Here is a 23,664-nt window from a genome sequence, read left to right as displayed (position 1 = left end):
CCCCCAAAACTTGGAATCTTGTGAAATTTCCAAATCTAGCAAATTCCATGCTTAAAACTGTATAACTATAAGTACCCCGTGTCATGTCTACACATTTCAGCAAAAATTATCCTGGAAACAAAATCAATATGAAGCCTGTTGCACTAAGAGAACTTTAGTGGACTAATATAATTCATTTGGATTTTCTTTCCACATTAAGAACTACAATACGCTGTTGAAGAGGTGCTGCCAAGCCTGAAAAAGGATAATGTGTCCATCTATTATGTGAGCAGAACTTCTAACACGGATGGTGTCGACTCTTTACTAGACAAAGTAGATGAAATGTCAACAGAAGCTATTCCAGAGTCTTGGCGGTCCGAAGTCACTTTTTCCACTCCTGCCTTATACATTTATACTTCTGGAACCACAGGTAAAAATAAAGGATTCTCAAAGAAATGGACTTAGCCTGAAGGAGTTAAATGTTGGGTTAGGTTTTCAAATGTTCTTTCCCTTGGCAAAACTTATCGGATATCTAATACTTTAGAGGATTTAGCTCTTTGCCTGTGGGAACTGGTCTTATTTCATAGCATGTGATCCTATTTGGGTGTCTCCAAGCTACCCTTATTTCCCCCTCGCTGGTATGTAGAACAGAGAAAGAAGTTAGCCAAGAAGTACAAAAATAGTTATGATAATGGATGAAATTTGGCACTGAATAGGTTTTGGGAATTTTTTAAATGATGGTTAGATTTCAATTGTCTTATATCACAAGTCTATACATAATGTATAGCCAGTTATAAATGGACCAAAGTTATAAATGCACCAAAGAAGATGAGAAGACAATAACAGAGTTTTATTTACATAAATGCTTTGACCATTATCTTCCCATGCAACACTGACTGGGAGCTGTTTGGTGGTGTGGGTATAGAATGGCTCTAGCCCAGGGCCTGAAGTACTGTATTTCACCAAATCTAAGATACCTTCAACTATAAGCTGCAGCATAATTTTATGAGCCACAAAGAAAAAAACACTGCCAATTAACAGTGTTATTAGAGGGGCGCCTGGGTGGCTCAGTGGTTAAAGCCTCTGCCTTCAGCTCAGGTCATGATCTCAGGGTCCTGGGATCGAGTCCCGCATCGGGCTCTCTGCTCAGCAGGGAGCCTGCCTCCTCTGCCTGCCTCTGCCTACTTGTGATCTGTCAAATAAATTTTTTAAAAAATCTTTAAAAAAAAAAAAATTTTTCAAAAAAAAACCAATGTTATTGGAATAACTATATGGAACAGGCAATATCAAAGATAGAATATACTAGGCACTCTCCTATAAGCTTTAGGGTCTTGTGTTTATACAATTCTCCCACCATCCTTAGGATGGGTACCGTTCTTATTCCCATTTTACAGATGCAGAAACTCATGCTTAGAGAGATTAAGAACTTCTCAAGATAATTTGTCAGGATTCACCTTGGTTGGAAGACACTACAGCTCACCCATCTGACCTCTCTGCCACAATACCTCCCAGTTTTTTGATTTAACAGATAATGTGGTATTTGCCTACTGTAGGCCAGAGAAAACATTATCAAAATGTAATAATATGAGGCCATATGGATATATTTAAAAGGAGGACAAGAAGCCAGTGCCAGCATGCTGATGATTATTATTAATATCGGAAAACTGAATATGTGAATCATTTCTCCTTTTGATTAAAATTTTAATTTAATTTAAGCAGGTAACGCATGCATGCATTTCCTTGTAAAACCATCAAACATTATAGATAAGGTTAAAGTTTCCTTTGAGCCTTTTATCTCAACACCAGCCTATAAACACTCCCTTCTTTTACCTCAACAGACCCTCAGCACCCATCTGTTCTCCCAGGTCCTAGACCTGAGTTTAACATCAAGATGGACTCCGTTTTGTACACTTACTTTCATTAAGTATTTTCTTTAAGTAAATGAAGGGAGACTGGGCATGACATATTAAATCCAGTGCCCAAAGCTTGTCTATCCTCTTTCTGTAAGAAGTTAATATATTGCCATGTCATCAGAATGGTGGGATGACATAGTTAACCAAATGCTTCCCCAACATACAGACAGTACCTTAATATATGGGAATTTATCCTCATTTATCCTCATTTCTTAATAGAATGGTAAAATTAAGTTGTGAACTTTGGGAAATAATTGAGAAAAAAGTCAGCCCTCGGTTAGTTACAGGGAATTCTAGTTAATGCTACACAAGTATAGAACTTCACAATGTCGCTTTTGGCAGTCAAATATAAAACCTACTTTAGGGAGAAAAAGACATTGAACTCCCCTTAATTTAATCCCATAATTCTGAATTTATATTTAGTAGGAAGGTGATTGGGTTGATGTTTATTTTGCTTTTCTCCTTATCTCTAAGTAAAATATTTGTTAAGTAACTCTTGTAAAAATTAATTAAAAGAACTTGAGGCACCTGGGTGGCATAGTCAGTTAAACATCTAACTCTTGGTTTCAGCTCAGGTCATGATCTCAGGATCATGAGATCAAGCCCAGTGTTGGGTTCTGTGTTCAGCAGGGAATCTACTTGAGGTTCTCCTTCTCCCTCTGCCCCTCCCACTCATGCTTGCTCTCTCTCTCTTTCTCTCTCCCTCTTTCTCAAATAAATAAACCTTTAAAAAGAAGTTTAAAAAAAAAGAACTCACTTAAGCAATTGGAAAACAAGATGTTTTCCCTGTTCCTCAGTTATTAGTACAAAATTATGTAGTAGTTACCATATACTCTTTTTTCTTCATTAATACAAAATCTTAAATTAGGAAATTTCTGAAAGTACCTCAAAGCAACAAAGGATATGTATTTCCTTTTTTAAAATATATTTTAGGGGCTCAGTGGGTTAAGCCTCTGCCTAGGTCATGATCTCAGTGTCCTGGAATCGAGCCCCGCATTGGGCTCTCTGCTCAGCAGGGAGTCTGCTTCCCCCGCTCTCTCTGCCTACTTGTGATCTCTCTCTCTGTCAAATAAATAAATAAAATCTTTTAAAAAATGATTTAAAATATATATATTTTAGGGTTTTTACTATCTGTATGATTATTTTCTGTGGTGAATACAATTGATTATCAATGCTTTCTTCTATTTCTTAATATTAGTGTAGAATGGAACATTAATACTAACATAATGCCATTGGCCCACTGTCAAAGAAAATGAATTTTGAATTGCGTTCACAGTTATGACGGGTTTCTGACCACGCTGCTTTACCTTATAATGAGTTGCTATTACTTAGGCCATACCTAGCTAAGCTGCCATCAAGTAAGTATGGAAGGATCTGAGTCTACAATGAATTGCCTTCCTCCTTAAAAAGTCCATTCACCCACTTAAGTCTTAACCTCTAGCTCTGGCCCCTTAATAATGGCTTCAGGACCAACACCTTCCATGAGAAACAATATAAATAAATCCTTTTAATAGAGTTTTGCAAATATGCTATATAAATTATATTTAAGAAAATACAATATACTAAAACTACACCGAGATACTGTTTTTCACCTTTCAATTTGGCAAATATTCCAACATTTGAGAGCATACCTAGGCAAGGCTATGAGGATCAGGTCCACTCAGATGTTGCTGGTGAGAGAGTAGATTGGAACAGCCCTTATAACTGGCAATATGGCGCTACCTATCAAAATTACAAAGATATGTTATCTTTTGACCCTACAGTCTCACTTCAGCAAATTTATCCTACAAATACAGCATCACTCAGTATAAACTAGCATGTGGACCAGGCTGGAATAGCAAAAGAGTTAAATAAATTATAACACACAAATACAAAGACTTGATGCAACCGAGAGAAAGAGAGAATAAATGAATGAATGAATAAGGAAAGTTTCATTGTATAAATATGGACAGTTCTCAACCATCCAATGTTAAGCAGAGAGAGAAAAGTGCAGAAGTTTGTCCATATATTTAATGGAGGAAAGGGCAAGAACAAAATAAGCAACTCTTCTTATTTGCTTGTATTTATATAAAAACACTCTAGAAGAGAAGCTAAGAAATTCATAAAAGTGGTTATGAAGAAAAGTGATAGGAATGGAAAAGTATTCAATCTCTCTGAATCTCCGCTTCTCCTCTGTGGATTCGAGAATATAAATTTACTGATCCTGTTAATTATGAGAAATAATTGAAATTTTGAAAATACCTTGCAAGGTGACAGGCATAGAGCAAAAATTCAACAGACATTCATGGCTTTCTCTTCAAATTACTACTGGAGTAACCATCTAACTCGGTACAGCAAGCAGTGGTCTGCGGGCCAAATATAGCCTCCCCTCCCTGTTGTGGCAAATAAAGCTTTCTCAGAACACAGCCACATTCATTCTTTTATATGGCTGGCTATTATCAGCTACAATAGCAGAGTTGAGTATTTATAACAGAGACTGTATGACCATGCAAAACCTAAAACATGGACTCTCTGGTCTCCTACAGAAAAAAATTTGCTGACTCTTGGTGTAACTGATTATGGCCCCATGCAATTCTCTAAGCACTGGACCATGGATCTTCCTAAGCCAGATCTCTCTCCCGGACCACATGTCTGCGAATGGCCAATCTTGGCTCACCCTGCCTTCTCTTGTATCTTTGCAAAGGTCTCCCGAAAGCTGCGATGATCAATCACCAACGCCTGTGGTATGCGACTGGCTTCGTTGGTGCCAGCGGGATTAAGGAAGATGATGTCATTTATACCACCCTGCCCTTGTACCACAGTGCTGCGCTAATGGTTGGTCTCCATGGATGTATCCTGTCTGGTAAGCTTTTTCTCTAAAGGCACTGGAGTCTGGTACACAGTCACACGTGCTCCATGGGGAAAGTAATACAAAGTCAGCTACTTTCCTGTCTGCCAGGAACGGCATTTGATTCTATGTTAGTAACAAGGGTATTTGGCTCCCACATCACCAGTAAGTATCTAGAATAATTTATATTTTCTCATGCCTGCTTATCTGATAATATAGTGCTACAGTTTTCAGGATATCAAGGAGGAAATTTCTTTAAAATGTTCTGGGTGTTCATCCAGATCAAGACACTTGATTCTTAGGTCATTTCCATCCTCTGTCATTTCCATCTTCAGAAATCTGCACGTAGACCTCCGTCAGCATCTGATTTAAACTTCCCCCTTAGTTGTTCCCATCCTACTTTTTCTTCTCTGCTCCCACAGCTCTTCAGCTCTTGTCAGAATACTGGCTTTCCATCCCTTCTCTTTCCTTCCAAAATTTTACCATACAAATTAGAGTTGCCATCTTTCCTCCTTTCAGTAGGCTTTATGCCCTTTGTATACATCAAGGCTCAGTCTAACGTCCACCTCTCCCAGAAAGCCATCTCTAACTCTCTAAGCTAAAAAAACAAAACAAACAAACAAAAAAATACCCTAATTTTTTCTTCCATGTGACATTTCATTTTAACTAATAAATAATAAACATATATATAATAACATGTATGCATATACATATGTATGTGCATGTGTTATGGCCCAAGCCTCTGTGTCTTTCCCTCAACATATTGATCAGTTATAAAATATTTACCCCAGCATCAGTACCCACCTCCACACTGGCCAGGAATGATTGATGGGACCCGATCATATACTTGGGCTCATCAAGTACAGAGGGCCTCTGAGGTCCCAAAGGGAAAACTCCATTACTCACACATTTGCTTATACGTTCTTTTTTTTTTTTTTTTAAATAAGACGTTTGAGGTGATAGCAATGTACTTTTTTTTTTTAAGATTTTGTTTATTTATTTGACAGACAGAGATCACAAGTAGGCAGAGAGGCAGGCGGGGGGCGGGGGGTGAGCAGGCTCCCCGCTGAGCAGAGAGCCCAATGTGGGGCTCGATCCCAGGACCCTGAGAACATGACCTGAGCCAAAGGCAGAGGCTCAACCCACTGAGCCACCCAGGTGCTCCCCGTAGATACATTCTAAAGAAGAAAAAATAGTATTTTAAAAAATGCTGCCGGGGCGCCTGGGTGGATCAGTGGGTTAAAGCCTCTGCCTTCAGCTCAGGTCATGATCCCAGAGTCCTGGGATCGAGCCCCGCATCAGGCTCCCTGCTCGGCGGGGAGCCTGCTTCCTCCTCTCTCTCTGCCTGCCTCTCTGCCTACTTGTGATCTCTGTCTGTCAAATAAATAAATAAAATCTTTAAAAATTAAAAAAAAATGCTTCCTCTTCTAAAACAGTGAACTTTTGTATACTTAGGAATAAAGCTAAACTAAAAGCACGAAAAAAAATGTGAGTTTTTTAATTTCACTTTACTACATTTCATGCCTATAGTTAGGTTGGGTCTAATATATATTATTTTTACCCATTATATTGATTTCCTATTGCTATTGCTATTGCTATTCCTAATGCTACTGTAACAAATTACCACAAACTTAGTGGCTTTAAAAGAATACAAGTTTTAATGCTGTTTTGAAGGTCAGAAGTCTTAAAACCAAGGTGTTGGCAGGGCTGCATCCCTTCTAGAAGCTCTAGGAGAGAAGCCATTTCTTTGCTTTTTCCAGCTTCTAGAGGCTGTCTGTATTCTTTGGCTCATGGCCACTTCTTCAGTCTTCAAAACATATCATTCCAACATTTTGTTTCCAATATCCCATCTTCTTCTGCCCTTGACCTGCTTGCCTTCCTGTTATAAGGACAGCTGTGATTTCACTGGGCCCACCCAGGTAATCCATGATGATATTCCCATGTCAAAATCCTGAATTTAATCACCTCTGCACAGTCCTTTTTGCCATGTAAGGTACCATATTCACAGGTCCTATGGATTAGAACAGGGACATCTTTGGGAACCATTATGTCTACCTCACCCATCAAAGAACAATTTTCCTGCTTGCTCAAGACCCTAGTACTCCATTGCCTGCAGAGTTAAGCCTGACTCTTTTCACCTGGCACTTCCAAGTTCTCCATGATGGCACCCCTAGCTGCTTCTCCAGGTTCCTCTCCCATGACTCACCCACTCTTCATCACTCCAGTCACGATCCAGCTGAGTCTTGGCTATCTTTCCACGCCTTCTGGACTGCCCTGTCTTTATGTTTCACATTGTTTCCTCTGCCTGGAATTCTGTCATCTTTCTTCATATTCATTGCTCAAGAAATCAAGTCCTACCTCTTCCAAAATATGCCCTTCTCAGCACTTACCCCCAAGCGCCCAAATTAATACACACAAACACCCTCACTCACATTCCTTGAGAGATTCATTTGAACATCCTATTTATTGCACACTGACTTTTATTAGAAAGACATCTGCATGTGTCTGTTGCCCACCAGATTGAAAGCCTCTGTAGGATAAAACCATGCCTTATTGATTTTCATCTTGACTATAAGCAGTACTCAAAACTCGTTTGTGAATATAATTCATATTTAAATTTCTACCTTTCAAAAATGACAAATACAACCAGGGAGTTTTTCATAGCAATTCTTTTTTAACACTTTATATACACTTCTCTGTAGGTTCTACTGTTGTCTTGCGGAGCAAATTTTCAGCCAGCCAGTTCTGGGATGACTGCAGGAAGTATAATGTCACTGTCATTCAGTATATTGGTGAACTTCTTCGGTATTTATGCAACTCACCCCAGGTAACACTCCCCAAGTTTCATTCTTTTTGAGATGGGTACGGGGAATTCCCATTACTCTGGGTCATGCTGGCTTCAGCTGAGACTTACCTATCTACCAGTTTTCAGTTTAGACTACAGTTGTTCATCGAGATTAAAGTGCCACACCTATCCTATAGAGGGGATTTACTAGGTGTCAGTTGTTAATATTATTTTTGCCTACTTTTTTACCTGTTCTCAATTCTTACCCTCTACCTAGCAGATCCTCTCCTTCCCTAACTGTCTAAAGCCTACTCACTCTCAAAGCCCAGTTGAAAGGATACCTCATACGTTAAACCTATTTGGGTCACTCCAGCATTATTTGATTTCTTTCCCTCACATCATTTAATTTCTACCCACTCTGGCCCTGTCACCTTGCATGTATTTGTTTTCATACCTTCTATCCTCCCTAAGCTGCAAAGTCTTTGATGGCAGGGACCACATCTTGTATCCTTACTTTGTCTTATACCACAGGCTTACAGGAATCATTTACTTAATGTTGCTTGAATAAATCGCCATGTGGCCTTGAAACCATCTGACTAAGTCTGTTAACAGGCTTGAGCAGATGCCCCAAGGTTAGTCCAGAGGCCTGGGATCTACCCTGTTTGCAGATATCCACATATCTTGATGGGGTTCTTTGAAAGAACTTCTCCTGCCCCACCCCTCAAGTATTATCAGAGGCCTGACAGCCTGCCTGAGGACCAAATCAAGGGTTCGCAACAGCAGCACTGCTGACATTTTGGGCGCATTCATTCTTTGCTGTATGGAGTTGTTCCGTGTACTGTAGGATGTTTGGTATCGTCTTTGGCCTTTATGCAGGACATGCCAGTAGTACCCTGCCCCTCCCCCCCGCCAGGTTATGACAATCAGATTGTCTTCAGACATTGCCAGATGTCCCCTGGCAAGCAAAATCAGCCCCAGTTGAGAACCACTAGACTAGATAATGCAATAAACTTACCAGATCCTGCTTCCTGTAGTCCTTTCAATCAAAACAAACTCAGAGGATCACTAAGTTGATAAATTGTTATTTATAAGCACCTGTTATCTTCAACTTCTATAACATCTGCCGTGACATAGGAAGAAGCATAGGATGCTCTGGCCCCCGTTCTTCCCATCCTTACTTCATTCAGTCTCTGCTCACATGTCAGCTCATCAGAGAGACCCCTCCTACTAATCAACAAGTGTTATCGCCTCGCCCTTTACCATCCATCTCATGGGTGACTGCTTTTCATGGGACTGTACCTCCTGACATAGGACAGGTTTATGTGACTATTGTCTGTCTCCCCCAGTTGCATGAAAGTTCCACGCACCAGGGGCTTCGTTCGCTGCCAGATCTCTAGCCCTGAGATCTGTGTGTGGCATATTCAAGGCAGCAACAAACTTCATTGAATGAACCTCTAAATTCTGGCCCCTGAAAGATGTATGACTAACTTTAGAGAGGTAATACGGTTCCCCTAGGATGCTTAGACTTTGCACATATTATTCTGATCTGGGCAGCAGATTCACCAGCTTTGTGAGAGTCATAATTAGCTGTGAGCTGGATTAGGACCTTTCTCACAGCAATCTCTGTTGAAGTCATTATTGAATTTTTTTCACATTAGTATCCCATCTGGCCTCAAGATTGCATGCTTCACTATTAAAACTCAGAAATCCATATGGGGCCCTTCTGTTTGGCTTTTCTTCTCTGCCTTAAAAGCCCCCTCTGTCAGTTAGAAGTCTCCTGGGGGAGGGTGTGTGGACTTGAGGAAAATAAACATGTTTGTGTAACTCTTTCAAGCTTACACACACTCACACATATAAACACTTCCACCTTTCTCCTTCCTCATAACGTTGTTTCAGATGCTGAAAACTAAAATTTGATTGGGGCTTTCTATCTCCAAAATATATTATGATTTATTGTATAATTCACAGATGACCTCAAATCTAGAAGATACAGAATTTCTATTAGCTCTTGCTTCTCCCCCACCCCTCAGTTCTGGGTTGTCTTAAAAATACTTACAAGAACTATAAAGAATGATCAATGTTACCTAAAAAAAAAAAAGAAAGAAAGAAAGAAAGAAAGACCTTCAAAAACCTTCAGTCAAAGACTTTAAAAATGATATAAGCTTATATAAAGAAAATCCTTAAGACAGCAAAACCATTAGTACTAATAAATGAATTCAGCAAAGTAGCAGGATACAGAGTCAACACACAATAATCTGTTGTATTTCTATACACTAACAATGAACAATCTAAAAGATAATTACAAAAACACTAACATCAAAAAGAATACAATACTTAAGAATGAACTTAACCAAGGAGGTGAAAGACATGTATAATGAAAACTAGAAAACATAGATGAAAGAAACTAAAGAAGACATAAATAAATGAAAACACACCCCATGTTCACAGACTGGAAGATTTAATATTGTTAAAATGATGCTGCTACCCAAAGAGACCTATAGATTCAATGCAATCCCTATCAAAATCCCAATGACATATTTTGTGAATACAGAAGAAGACCTATCCTAAAATTCATATGGAGCCTCAAGGGACCCCAAATAGCCAAAGCAATCTTTTATTTTTAAGATTTTATTTATTTACTTGACAGACAGATCACAAGTAGGCAGAGAGGCAGACAGAGACAGAGAGAGAGGGAAGCAGATTCCCTGCTGAGCAGAAAGCCTGACATGGGGCACTATCCCAGGATCCTGGGATCATGACCTGAGCTGAAGGCAGAGGCTTTAACCCACTGAGCCACCCAGGCACCCACAAAACAATCTTGAAAAAGAACGAAACTGGGGGATTTACACTTCCTAATTTCAAAACTTACTACAAAGTTATAGTAATCAAAACAATATGGTACTAACATGAAGACAGATGTATAGACCAGTGAAATAGAATAGAGAGCCCAGAAGTAAGCCCTTGTCAATGTTAATCATTGCCAAATGATTTTTGACAAGGGTGCCAAGACCATTCATTGGGGAAAGGACAGTTTTTCAACAAATGGTCCTGGGAAAACTGAATACCCACATGCAAAAGAATGAAGTTGGACCCTTATCTAACATGCTTATACAAAAACTATCTCAAAATGGAAAAAAGACCTAGGGGTACCTGGGTGGCTCAGTTGGTTAAGTGTCTGTCCGACTCTTGATTTCAGCTCAGGTCATGATCTCAAGGTCGTGAGATGGAGTCCCATGCTGGGCTCAGCACTGAGTGTGAAGCCTGTTTGAGATTCTCTCTCTTCATATGCCCCTGCCATTACCTTGCTCTCTCTCTTTCTCTCTCTCTCAAAAACAAAACAAAACACTAAATTTAAGACCTAAAATAATAGAACTCTTGGAAGAAAACATAAAACAGAACTTTATGACATTGGGTTTGGCACTGATTTCTTGAATGTGACACCGAAGGCATAGGCATCAAAAGAAAAAATAGACAAAGTGGGCTTCATAAAACTTTCAAAATTCTATGCCTCAAAAGACACTATCAACAGAGTAAAAGGCAACATACAGGATGGGAGAAAATATTTGCAAATCATATATCTTGGAAGAGATTCATATTCAGAATGTATAGAGAGTTCCTAAACTTTAATAACCAAAAAACAACCAACCAACCTGATTCAAATATAGGCAAAGTACTTAAATAGACATTTCTTCAAAGAAGATATACAAATGGCCAACAAGCACATGAAAAAATGTTCAGCATCACTAATCATTAGGGAAATGCAAATCATAACTATAGTAAAATACCACTTCATACTCATCAGGATCGCTTCTATTAAACACACAGACACACAGAGCAAACAACAAGCGTTGATGAGGATGTGGAGAAATTAGAACCCTCATGCACTGTGGGTGGGAAGTAACTGGTTCTGCCACTGTGGAAAATAGTACGGCAGTTTCTCAAAACATGAAAAATAAAATTACTATGTAATCCATCAATTCCATTTCTGGGTACCATGCCCAAAAGAATTGAAAAGAGGTTCTCAAAGAGATAGTTGTATATTCATGTTCATAACAGCGTTATTCATAATAGCTAAAATGTGGGAGCAACCCAAGTGCCCAAGAATGGATGAATGGGTAGGCAAGTGTGGTATGTACACAGAGTGGAATATTATTCAGCCTTAAAAAGGAAGGGAGTTCTGCAGTGTGCTATAACACAAGTGAACCCCGCGGACAGCGTTAAGTGAAATAGCCAATCACAAAAAGGCAAATGCTGTATGATTCCATGTATACGAGGTATGTAGAGTAGTCAAAATCATAAAGACAAAAAGTAGAATGGTATGTTGCCAGGGGCCAGGAGCGGGGGAGCACAGGGAGTTCTTGTTTGATGGGTACAGGGTTTCAGTTTGACAAGATGAAAGAGTTATGGAGATGGATAGTGGTGGTGACTGCACAACATTGTGAATGTATTTAGTACCACTGATGTGTACATTTTAAAATGGGCAGGATAGGAAATTTTGTTATGAGTATTTAACCATAATTTTTAAAAAAATAGGTCACAATAGACGACCCAAATTCTATGGATTTAAAGGAGCTTAAAGAAAGATTGCATCAAAAGGTCTTCTCAAACGGAGTGGATAAAGAACTAGAACTGGTGGTGGAAGGCTCTGGACCAATGTAATCAGGAAGTTTTGCATCCTTAGAGCTGTCTAGAATAGGCTGTCACTGGAGGGGCTAACACCCCCCATCCTAAGCAGTGGATATTAGGGAGGAAACTCCTGCCTCAGCCGAGCAGATAAACCAAATGACCCCCGTCCACAGACTTGGCACTGCTTCTCGAGAAACTCTGGAACAATGTCAGGGAGGTGGAGGCTCCTCTGCTTGTCCCTTGTCTTAATCCTATTCAGTAGATCCTTTTTTTTTTTTTTAATTTATTTTTTCAGTGTTCCAAGATTCATTGTTTATGCACCACACCCAGTGCTCCATGCAATACGTGCCCTCCTTAGTACCCACCACCAGGCTCACCCAGTCCCCCACTCCCTTCCCCTCCAAAATCCTCAGTTTGTCACTAGCTCCTTTGATCGAGCAGACGACTAGGGAGGCATGTCACCAAGCCACCCTTAGCATAGGAATTCAGATTTGGCTCAAGCGAAGAATGTAGTGCTTAAGAACCAAGACTCAGGGGTCACCAGGCCTGAAACCAATGACCATGTGAACGGGACAGTTAAACTCTCTCTCACTTTCCTGTCCTCCAGCAGGGTAAACAATAGTACCTACTTCATAGGGGGCTGTGAAGACAAAAACGAGATGATTAAGAAAGTACTGAACAAAATACCTGATGCTTAGTAAATAATCAACAAAGAGTAGCCATTATCATCATCATCTTCAGTGCCTAAGAATGTGTACCTCCTAGTAGGTGCTCCATATCTATCATCAAATGAATCAGAGAAAATTCTGGCTCCACGGGTGGGAAGGAAGAAATGAGAGGACATTCAAATGAGTCAATCACGCTCATCTAAAGTTGAGTGGGGCTTGGATAACAAAGCTGCTGACTAGTGCTTTTACAGTGTTACTGTAGAAATTTCTTGATCCATCTTACCTGTCTTCCATTGTTACGTATGGGCTTTAGCGTCCAGGATACCTGTTTACTATGGAAGTCCAGTCTGGTTCAGCATGCAGCTGTCATCTCCCATTTTGTTTTGTGTAGTTGCTTAAACAGCAATGCCATTTAGGAAAAAGATAAATTTATTGGAACAAGATACTGCCAAAGCTCAGTGTTTCTCTGCTCCAGTTCGGGACTAAGCCATGGAATGGGTCTCAATGAGGCTTCGTACTGCTTGCCCGGGGTATGTATGACCAGGGCAGTGGGAGGAGAGGGAGAAGGAAAAGGGAACCAGAAAAGAGTTCCAGGGGCCACACATAGAAGTCATGGTATTTGGAAGGGGAAGTAAGAACCACTGGAATTCTGAGACCGCTGAATAGGCTCAACTTACTTCCCTACTGTTACCTCCTCGAGTCATCTGCCTTCCGTCCAAAATTAGATAAGCTCCCAACCTCACATGTCTGTCTCTGCATCACCTCCATTCTGACAGAATGTAGAGTGGAGGGTATTTAGCAGCACGAGTAGGCAGTGACCAGTTTGACCTCTCAGGGGCAAGCTGGGGCAGGGCAAAAAAGGGAAAGGAAAGCAGAAAAATGAAAGAGGTAAAGAGAGCAGAATCAGAGAAGGTTTCCCACAGAAGGTGAGTTTCGAGGGGTGCAGAGAAACTTACCAGCCGTGCAATGAAAGAAGGGCTTCTGGTTCCCTGGAACAGGGTGTGCAGAGTGGCGTGAAGGACTGGCATGTTGGGAGCTGCAAGCAGTGTAGCAGGAGGCAAGACTGGATGATGGGGCCAGGTGACAAGGGCTTTGCTGTGCTGAGACTTAAATGTGAACATAACAAAGCATGGAAGGACCTTCCATGGAAGACTGATGGGGAGACAATGTTTTTAGACAGTCCCTTTGGCTTCAGTGAGAAGATGCACTGGAGGGAGAAAGCCTTCTCTGTAGAGCAGAAAAATTGATCCTCTTCCTTTCATTCCTGTCACTGGGGGTTTTCTTTTGTCCTAGGGGATCCAAACAGAAGTATAGCATATTAGTTGTTAAGATCAGGTACTCTGGTGGGGTGCCTGGGTGGTTCAGTCAGTTAAGTGTCTGCCTTCAGCTCAGGTCATCATCTCAAGGTCCTGGGATCGAGCCCCCTGTCCATCTCCCTGATCGGCAGTGAGTCTGCTTCTCCCTCTGCCCCTCCCTCTTCCTCTGCCCCTTCTCTCTCTCTCTCTCAAATAAATAAATAAAATCTTTAAAAAAAAAAGATAAGGGACTCTAAAATTTTTCTTTTTTTTTTTTTTAAGATTCATTTATTTATTTGAGAGAGTGAAAGAGAGATGAGAGGGAAGACGGTCAGAGGGAGAAGCAGACTCCCCGCAGAGCTGGGAGCCCACTGCGGGACTCAATCCCGAGACCCCGGGATCATAGCCTGAGCTGAAGGCAGTGGCGCAACCAACTGAGCCACCCAGGCACCCGGGACTCTAGAATTTTTCTAAGATGGTGAATGCCTCTGTTTTTTCATTTCTTAAAAAATCTCCCCAAAACAAAGAGAAACTAAGAGACATTGCAACAGGAAACTACATAGTATAGAGAACTGAAAGATGAAGGTCACTGACATCATGGGATTGAGAGAGGTGAAAGCTAAGAAGCTGGTACCAAGAAGGAAGTTGATTGACTTCCTGAAACCTGAGAAATCAGGGGCATCAAAAACAACTAGAGATGGACTGAGGTTTCAAGCTTGAAAACAGGAGGATTATGGAAAATCTGTGTAAAAAATCCCTAAACCTCTGCTCCCCTCTCCCACCCTTGTGGTAGACTGGAGGTTTATTCTCTGGAGAACACCTAGAAGAGCTCTGAAATCAGGGACCCTACAAGGGGAGGTGGGCAGGGTGAAACACTGAAAACAGAGATTGAGTAAATATCTACTTATTAACCGGAGAGGGTGCCAATGCCCTTCCCTTGCACAGCTTCTAGAACTCCAGTAGCCAGTTTATGCTTGTAGGCAAAAGAATCTAGAAGTCTAATTCTCAGCTAGAACTACCCTGTCATGGAACAGTGCAGAAGCTACTGGCAATAGCCTCAGTCAGTTAAGTATCCAACTCTTTTTTAATTTTTTTTAATTTTTTTATTATCATATAATGTATTATTAGCCCCAGGGGTACAGGTTCGTGAATCGTCAGGTTTACACACTTAACAGCACTCACCATAGCACATACCTTCCCCAATGTCCATAACCCCACCTCCCTCTCCCTACCCACCTCCCCCGCCCCCCACCTCAACCCTCAGTTTGTTTTGTGAGACTAAGAGTCTCTTATGGTTTGTCTCCCTCCTGATCCCATCTTGTTTCATTTATTCTTTTCCTACCCCCCACGTTGCATCTCTACTTCCTCATATCAGGGAGATCATATGATAGTTGTTTTTCTCCAACTGACTTATTTCTAAGCATCCAACTCTTGATCTCCAGTTAAGTCTTTTTTTTTTTAAGATTTTATTTATTTATTTGACAGAGAGAGATCACAAGTAGATGGAGAGGCAGGCAGAGAGAGAGAGAGAGAGAGGGAAGCAGGCTCCCTGCTGAGCAGAGAGCCCGATGCTTGACTCGATCCCAGGACCCGGAGATCATGACCTGAGCCGAAGGCAGCGGCTTAACCCACTGAGCCACCCAGGCGCCCCTCCAGTTCAGTCTTGATATCAGGGTCATGAGTTCAAGGCCCACACTGGGCTCCATGCTGGGTGTGGAGCCTACTTTAAATAATAATAATAATAACAATAATATTTCTTGAAAGTGAAATGAAAACAGTAATGGTCAACCTATCTGAAAAAAAAATGCTGAAGAGAAACAACTTTTTAAAATTAAAAAAAAAAAAAAGAGTAAAAAAGGAAAGAAGACTTCCTAGAGCTGAAGGACAAATTGAAAGAGCCAAGTGAGTACCCAATGAAATGAGTGCAACTTAAAAATTTTAAACACCAGGATGAAATATAAAGCTACTAAAAAAGAGAGAGAGAGAGAGAGAGGAAAGAGTCTGTAAGAGTAACATTTGACTTGGCAACAGCAGTACTGCAAGCTAGAAGACAAAAGATCAATGCCTTCAAAATTCTTAGTAAAAAGTACTGCCTATCTAGAATTCTATATCCGATCAAATTATCAATCAAGTGTACAGTAGGAACATTTTCAGACATTCAAAATCTCAAAATAGCTTACCTCCTATACACCCTCCTTAGGAAGTTACTAGAGAAAGTGCTCCATGCAAACAAGAGAATGAGAAGAGAGAGCTGAGGAGCCAGGAGAGAGAGGGAAAGGGATCTCCAGACCTGGAGAGCAACCAGTCCAGATTGGAGCAGAGGGCTAACAGGAAAGCATAAAGGGAAAAGGAAATTATGGCATCTGGTGAATATCACCATGAAGAACATTGTATTTCCAAGCTGTTGGGTGGTGAGGAAAGACCTGTGAATAGAAAAAGAAAACAAAGCAAATGGGTAGGTGGCAGTGAATTGCAGGAAAAATAAAAATTGCCTCAATAATTGGATCAGAGTGTATTCCTTGGCTCATCAGTAGTATATGATGAGCAAAATGTGAGCACTGAATATTGAGTTAACTAAAAACTGCAATATTGGAAAAACTGAAGAGAATGATAGAGAGCTTAAACTTCTTCCAGCACAATAGAAAGTCAACAAATAACACCTAAAATTGATTAATCAAAAGATAGCAGTCTAAGCATGTAATTTAGAAGCCGGAAAGAAGAGAAAGAAGTTGACATTGGATTGGATTGGCACTGATTTCAAGAGTGACAATGGCACTGATTACAAGAGTGGACAGTGTAAGCCTCCAGGTGGTAGAGAGGAGGCAAAGGATGGAGCAATCAAGTAAGGAGACAGCATCCACCATTTAAAAACCTTTCAGTGCTTGGACTGTTAGAATGTAAACTGCACATGTGCCACTTTTTTTTTTTTTTTTTCGAACCAAGGAAAAGCATTCTCTCTGAAGTCACATGCATTTGGATTTGAATCTTGGAGAACTATGTTGCTACCTATGTGATCTATAGCAAACTATTTTCATCTTTTTGAGACTCTGATTCCTGAACTGTAATTGAGGCAATTTTTTTTTTTAAAGTAGGCTGCACACCCAACATGGAGCCTAATGCAGGGTTTAACTCACAACCCTGAGATCAAGACCTGAGCTGTCAGGAGTCAGACACCTAACCGACTGAGCCACCCAGGCACCCCAGGGGCAAATACTTTTATTATCTATCACATTTTGGTAGGATTCTATAGAAATCTGAGCAAGACCATGAGAGTCAAATGCCTGGCACATAGTAGTAAGACTCTCGATGAAAGTTTTCTGTTTACCTGGTGCTTTTCGTTCCTCTCTGGACACCCTAACCTCTCACCTTTTAGTCATCAAATCCTAGTGTGGATTTCAGTCCCCCCGGGTGTGTGTGCATGTGCCCTCACCTCTCTCATGTGGAATCAAAAGTTTGATCTCTGTTAAACAAGCAGATGATTCTTGACGTAAAATACAGCTCCCTTGAGGAGTGAATTTGATGATCAGGAAACACGGTTTCTCACAGGCAAGGAAAACTCAGATCACACCCGGTATGCTCAGCCAGGGGCGAGGAAAACTTGGGTGAGAACCAGACATGGCAGAAGGTTCCAGGATCTCCCAGTTGGTGCACGAAAACACCTCCAGCTTACAGCCTTAATCCCTTCTGCTGGTGTAATGAGATCCCTCAGTTCATGATGAAAACCGAGCTTGTGGTATTGTGACTCTCATCCCAACTAACTGCCACACCCAGGTGACAGCTGCTCCTGTGAGGCAGGTTGGCCAGTTGCCCAGACACCCGAGGCACCTGCCGCCTGCTGTGCCCTATACTGCCTTTGGGCTGCCTGCCCTTGGGCTGATGTCGGGACCATTAACTGTCCAACAGAAAGCTTGAGGGCTTCCCGGTGGAGGTTACTCCTTCTTTGATTGCAGCGATTGGACTGTATGCAGAGTCCAGGTGCAGGCATTGCCGATGATATAGAGATCCACTTGGCCTCAGAGGAGTTTATAATCCCATGGGGGAGAGCAACGTTCACCACCCATCAGAAAAGGAAATGATCTAAGAGGGTGATTATGGGCTGCACGTGGATTTAGTCAAGTCTCAGGTTTACACACTGGAATGCTACTTTGGAGCTTCTCACACAGGCTTGGGAGCAGGTTAGCCCCAGGTCAGGACATTATTTTTTAGAGCAAAAGTCAGTATTCTTCGAATATTTATGATGTTTTATTCCTGGAGGGGCAGTGAGGGACAGCAGTGTGGGAGGCAAGGGTAATCTCTGAAAAGCTGACAATCCTTAACTGGGAAGAGTGCCTTGTGGAAGGGTGACCCTCCAATTCTCTGTTTAAAAGGGGACACTTGGGAGTGAAAGGAGTGTAATTAATAAGCACATCAGGACCACGGGCATAAACCAGGACTGGCCCTGACAAACCAGGCATATGGTCTCCCCGCTTCTAGGTACCTTCTAATTCTAAAAGGGAATACAGATAGTCCCCAACTTATGATGGTTCTGCCTATGATTTTTTTTTTTTTTACCTTACCGTGGTATGAAAGTGGTACACACTCAGTAGAAGCCATATGCTGAGTTTTGAATTTTGATCTTTTCCCATCTAGCAATAGATACTCTGCTCCTCTCTCATGAGGCTGGGCAGCCTCAGTGAGCCACAGCTCCCAGTCAGCCATACGATCACAAGGGTGAACAGCCAAGACCCAGACAACCATTCTGTGTCTCACTTTCAGTACAGTATTCAATCAATTACCTGACATCTTCAATACCGTATTATAAAGTAGGGTTTGTGCTGGAGCTTTGCCCAGCTGTAGGCTTATATATGTGTTCTGAACACGCTTAAGGGATGCTAGGTTAAGCTATAATGTCTGGTAGAGTAGGTGAATAAAAAGCATTTTTGACCTAGGACATTATTAATTTATGGTGGGTTTATTGGGATGTAATGCCATCAGAAATCGAGGAAGATCTGTAGATTCTGTGACCTATGGACCTAGCTTGCTGATTAAGAGAATAGGTTCCCGCTCAGTCAGAATGTTGAAGTTCATGCTACTAGCATGAGACCCCTGGGCTCTACACACATTTCCCCCTCAGAAGGCCACACAAGGGACCCAGTTTTTACAAAAACCAGTATCTGTCCACTTTGTTGGTTAGGACTCCTGAGAACACTTCACCACCTGACTTTTCACCAACAAGTACTCAAAAATGAAAGGCATCTATACTGCTCCCCTGACCCACTGCCTCCTCTCACGTGGAACTCAATTCAAGCTTTGTTTTGGTTTGGTTTTTATCCATCTTATCAAATGCCCTCCCCTTACCAGAGAACGGCCAGTCTCTCAATGCCAACATCTCTTTTCTAAGAGGAACTCTTATCCCAAAATAACTTCAGAGTGATTTCACAGAATAGGAAATAAGGTAAGAAATGCTCTTTAGAAGCTTTGCCCTCTTAAGCAAATTTGTTGTCCGATCCAAGAACTTAACATTTGAAGTGAGAGGTCTGGTTACCAGGCACTTTCACCCATTCCATTACATTTCCTGTTAAAGGTCATAGAATTACAGAATTTGCAAGTTAAAATTATACTTGTTTACCTTCCTCTCCCACCACCAGACTATGATCTCCTGGAGAACATAAATTGCATTATTAGTATATTATAGTATACAATAAATTGTATTATTAGTATATTATTGGTATAAAATATTATTGAAATTACTACAGATTTGGCGTATTTATAGGGGCCTCACAAGCAATTGTGGTTGAATGGAAAGCAACCAGGTCCTAACTCCACCTCTCCCGCTGACACAAGCTCTCCTTTCAGTTCTTACACTCAAAACAATTTTTCCTTTGTGGGGCGCCTGGGTGGCTCAGTGGGTTAAAGCCTCTGCCTTTGGCTCAGGTCATGATCCCAGGATCCTGGGATGGAGCCCCGCGTCAGGCTCTCTGCTCAGCGGGGAGCCTGCTTCCTCCTCTCTCTCTCTCTCTCTGCCTGCCTCTCAGCCTGCTTGGGATCTCTGTCTGTCAAATAAATAAAACCTTAAAAAAAAAAACAATTTTTCCTTTGTGATTTTTATTTATAGCAAAACATATTCCTCCCAGGCCACCCAAGGCAACTGGGAGCCAGCTTCCTCTCTCTCTTCCCCTTCCCAGTCCCCCTGGGACATTTTCATCGTCGTGGTTCAGCTTTACCTGGTTTTGTGACCTCTGGGTCTATGAAATGAGGACATGATCATGAGTCTTCTCTCCAGAGGCACCTGGCTGGCTCAGGCAGTTAAGTGTCTGCCTTTGGCTTGAGTCATGATCGCAGGGTCCTGGGATCAAACCCCAAATCAAGCCCCTAATCCAGCTCCCTGCTCAGTGAGGAGCCTGCTTTTCCCCCTCCCTCCCTTCCCGCACTCATGCTCACTTTCTCTCTCAAATAAATAAAATCTTTAAAAAAAATCTTCTCTCCACCCCTGAGACCCTAACAGTAATCACTCTGTAGAAAATCATTCTCTCTCCTTACACTGTGTTCCCAGTTTTCTTCTTCCCTGTCAAGTGAAGATGGTTGTGAGCCTTTGGTAGATCTTTCCCATATGATCCCTCCTCTTTGGTAGTTCACTGAAATTCACCAGCCCCATCAAGAAAACAGTCAGTACCTTAGTCTAGCTTCAGAGTGGACGTGGATTAAATGTTGGCCTCATTTAGTTCTATCAAATCATCTCACCTTACCTTTTAAAAATCAAAATAGGAAAAGCCAAGTCTTTGGGTTATTAAATCGGAGTTCTAGCTGTCGGCCCAAACCACGTGGGTTGGCGAGGAAGGTGCGTGATGTGGTGTGAGTAACAGAAAAGGCGTGCACTAAGAGGTGAATCCATAACCAACATAAATGTGTAGAAACGTAATGGCGATTACAAGGATATAAGTGCAGTCTCCAGAGAGGATTTAATTTGGTCTCTCCTTCTCCTGCCACAGAAACCAAATGATCGCGTCCATAAAGTGAGACTGGCCATAGGAAACGGCTTGCGAGCAGATGTGTGGAGGGAATTCATCAGGAGATTTGGGGACATTTGGATTTATGAGTTCTACGCTGCCACTGAAGGCAATATCGCCTTTATGAATTACACGAGAAAAATCGGTGCTGTCGGGAGAGTAAACTACCTACAGAAAGTAAGTACATTGAAAGATGAAAGCGTACGGGACTGCCTTTCAGAATACAGAGACTTCTTAAAAGCTGTGTCATGACGATGTTCTCAGAAGCTCGTACCGCATCAGAGCCATGGTCAATCCGTGTCTCCAAGAGAGGGTCTGCTCATTCTCTATGACAGTGAATGCAAAGTGACAGGGCCCTTTCATTTTTAAATCTCAGTTTCTCATAATAACAACCTATTACGCCTTTGCTACCTGCAACTTCTGCGCAATATTCCCAATGCATTTATGAGTGTAGATGACCAAATACCGGAAGCCTACTGGTTGGGTAAGTTGACCGCACACTGTGAAACGGGGTATTTCTCTCTCATGGTCCTGTGTCTCACAGTGACGGGGGGACCTTTGTACGCCTACAGGGACAGGGTGCCACCCCCTGAGCTCTGGGTCCCATGGTTCTGGAGCAGGGCACCCACATCAGTGTTTGCCAAAAACTGTGACGCCAAGATTCAGAACCACCATTTGGACCTCCCAGAGAACTGGAACGTGCCCCGGCTCTGGGATCTCACAAACATTCATATTTCCCCGAGGACTCCACCAGAATGCTAGTTGTTATTTTTCGGCCAGCTCCCACAGCAGTCTCTGCTCCCACTCAGGTGTTTATTGTCTGGTGTCTCCAGACGTGTCTCTTTGCCTTTTTTGTGTTTGAGCCGTCAGTCTTCCGGGTGATCCCGTCTTTCAGCAATCCCAGGAATTTTCAGCGAAGGCTGAGTCTCCACTGGCTGGAGCGGTCCCAGCTGTCACTATTCCACTGGCAGCCTTTCCTGCCTGGCCCTGAATGGTTACACCAGAGCTCCCAGGCAACAGGATGGGCTAATCCTTAGAGTCCAAAGGACAGCAATTTGTGTGCATAAGAGCTGGGCCTCAAGAGATCAAATTTCAGCACGTTGCATACTGACTGGGCGACCTTGAGCAAGTCACTTCTGTTGCTTAGGCCTCCCTTTCATTGTTTGCAAAACAAAGATAAAAAGAGAAAATGTGGGGCTCCCGGGTGGCTCAGCTGGTTAAGCAGCTGCCTTCGGCTCAGGTCTTGATTCCAGGGTCTTGGGATCGAGCCCCACATCGGGCTCCCTGCTCGGCGGAGAGCCTGCTTCTCTCTCTCCCTCTCCCTGCCGCTCTGCTTACTTGTGCTCTCTCTCTAGCTCTCTGTCAAATAAATAAATAAAATATTTTTAAAAAAGAGAGAAAATGTAGAGCCTAGTGCATCTGGCCCAAACTCTGTATTTATAGAGGGGAAAGGGTTATTGAAAGAATTAAATAGCTTGGGAAAAAAGTCCTTAGAGGCTATAGCCCAATGCCTGTCATAAAATAGCCGTGAACAATTATTAGCTATAGCTATTGTGCTTATTATCATCCCATTCCCCATATTCTGGCCTTATCTCAAGGCATTCTCAAGCCCCAGGAACCTCTCAGACACTGACAGCCACGTCTGTGCGACACAGGTCCTGCCACCGTCCTCCACGCCTGTGCCATCTGGCTCAGTGGCCACTAACTATATGTGGCCATTTCTATTTAAATGATGTAAATGACATTTTTAATTCAGTACTTCCCTCTCGCCAGCCACATTTCACATGCTCAGTAGCCACATGTGTTTCATGGCTACTGTGTTGGGCAGTTCAGATGTAGAGCATTTCCATCATAGCTGAAAATTCTACAGGGCAGAGCTGCTACAGGGCTGAGAATCCATTTCTTACTCCCCACTGCAACCATACCTGATAAGGTCAGTCTTCTCTAGCTAGCTTCATTTCAACCCACAGCAGCCCAAACCTCGGGTACCCAGGTCAAATGCAACTCAGAACAAGAAAGGGTAGGAGGCTGAGTTGATTGAGACATGGTACAAGACATCCATGTCATTACTACTGACCCTCAAAAAGACAAATGTCAGGGAAACTCATTTTAAACCAGACCTGAGGACCTTAGAAGTTGGTGCCATATATTACTTAGTTCTTGGCCTCTTATCCGTTGATTGCCATGTTTTATTGTCAATTTTTCGGCTTTAAACAAGAAGGTATTTTTAATAAGATTTTTTATGTATTTATTTGACAGAGAGAGATCACGAGCAGGCAGAGAGGCAGTCAGAGAGAGAGAGAGGGAGGAGGAAGCAGGCTCCCCACTGAGCAGGGAGCCCGATGTGGGACTCGATCCCAGGACCCTGAGATCGTGACCTGAGCCGAAGGCAGAGGCTTTAACCCACTGAGCCACCCAAGCATCCCGGTATTTTTTTAATTGGGAAAAAAAAAAAAAGTGGGAGGAGGGAGAAGATGCCCCTGCAACTGATGTGGAAAAAAACATTAGTTACCAGCCCCAAATTTTTTATACCCTTGCAAATAAACAAGATCTAACATTGGCAGACTATGAATGCTACTTGCTTT

General features: G+C 42.0%; 1 protein-coding gene across 1 annotated transcript in view; it reads left to right on the top strand.

Moving 5' to 3' along the window:
- The window catches only part of SLC27A2 (solute carrier family 27 member 2), a 45,612-nt gene that overhangs the window by 10,297 nt on the left and 11,651 nt on the right, over positions 1-23,664 (top strand). Inside the window, exons 2-5 of the mRNA XM_032856519.1 lie at positions 200-409; positions 4,576-4,734; positions 7,422-7,546; positions 21,062-21,256. Coding sequence (XP_032712410.1) covers positions 200-409; positions 4,576-4,734; positions 7,422-7,546; positions 21,062-21,256 — 689 coding nt within the window. The remainder of the gene's footprint in view (positions 1-199; positions 410-4,575; positions 4,735-7,421; positions 7,547-21,061; positions 21,257-23,664) is intronic.

Source organism: Lontra canadensis, unplaced genomic scaffold, assembly GCF_010015895.1.
Source record: "Lontra canadensis isolate GAN:19392208 unplaced genomic scaffold, GSC_riverotter_1.0 scaffold12, whole genome shotgun sequence".
In the NCBI taxonomy this organism is placed as follows: domain Eukaryota; kingdom Metazoa; phylum Chordata; class Mammalia; order Carnivora; family Mustelidae; genus Lontra; species Lontra canadensis.
The sequence above is the reverse complement of the archived record's forward strand: the minus strand, read 5'-3'. Positions and strand labels throughout refer to the sequence as shown.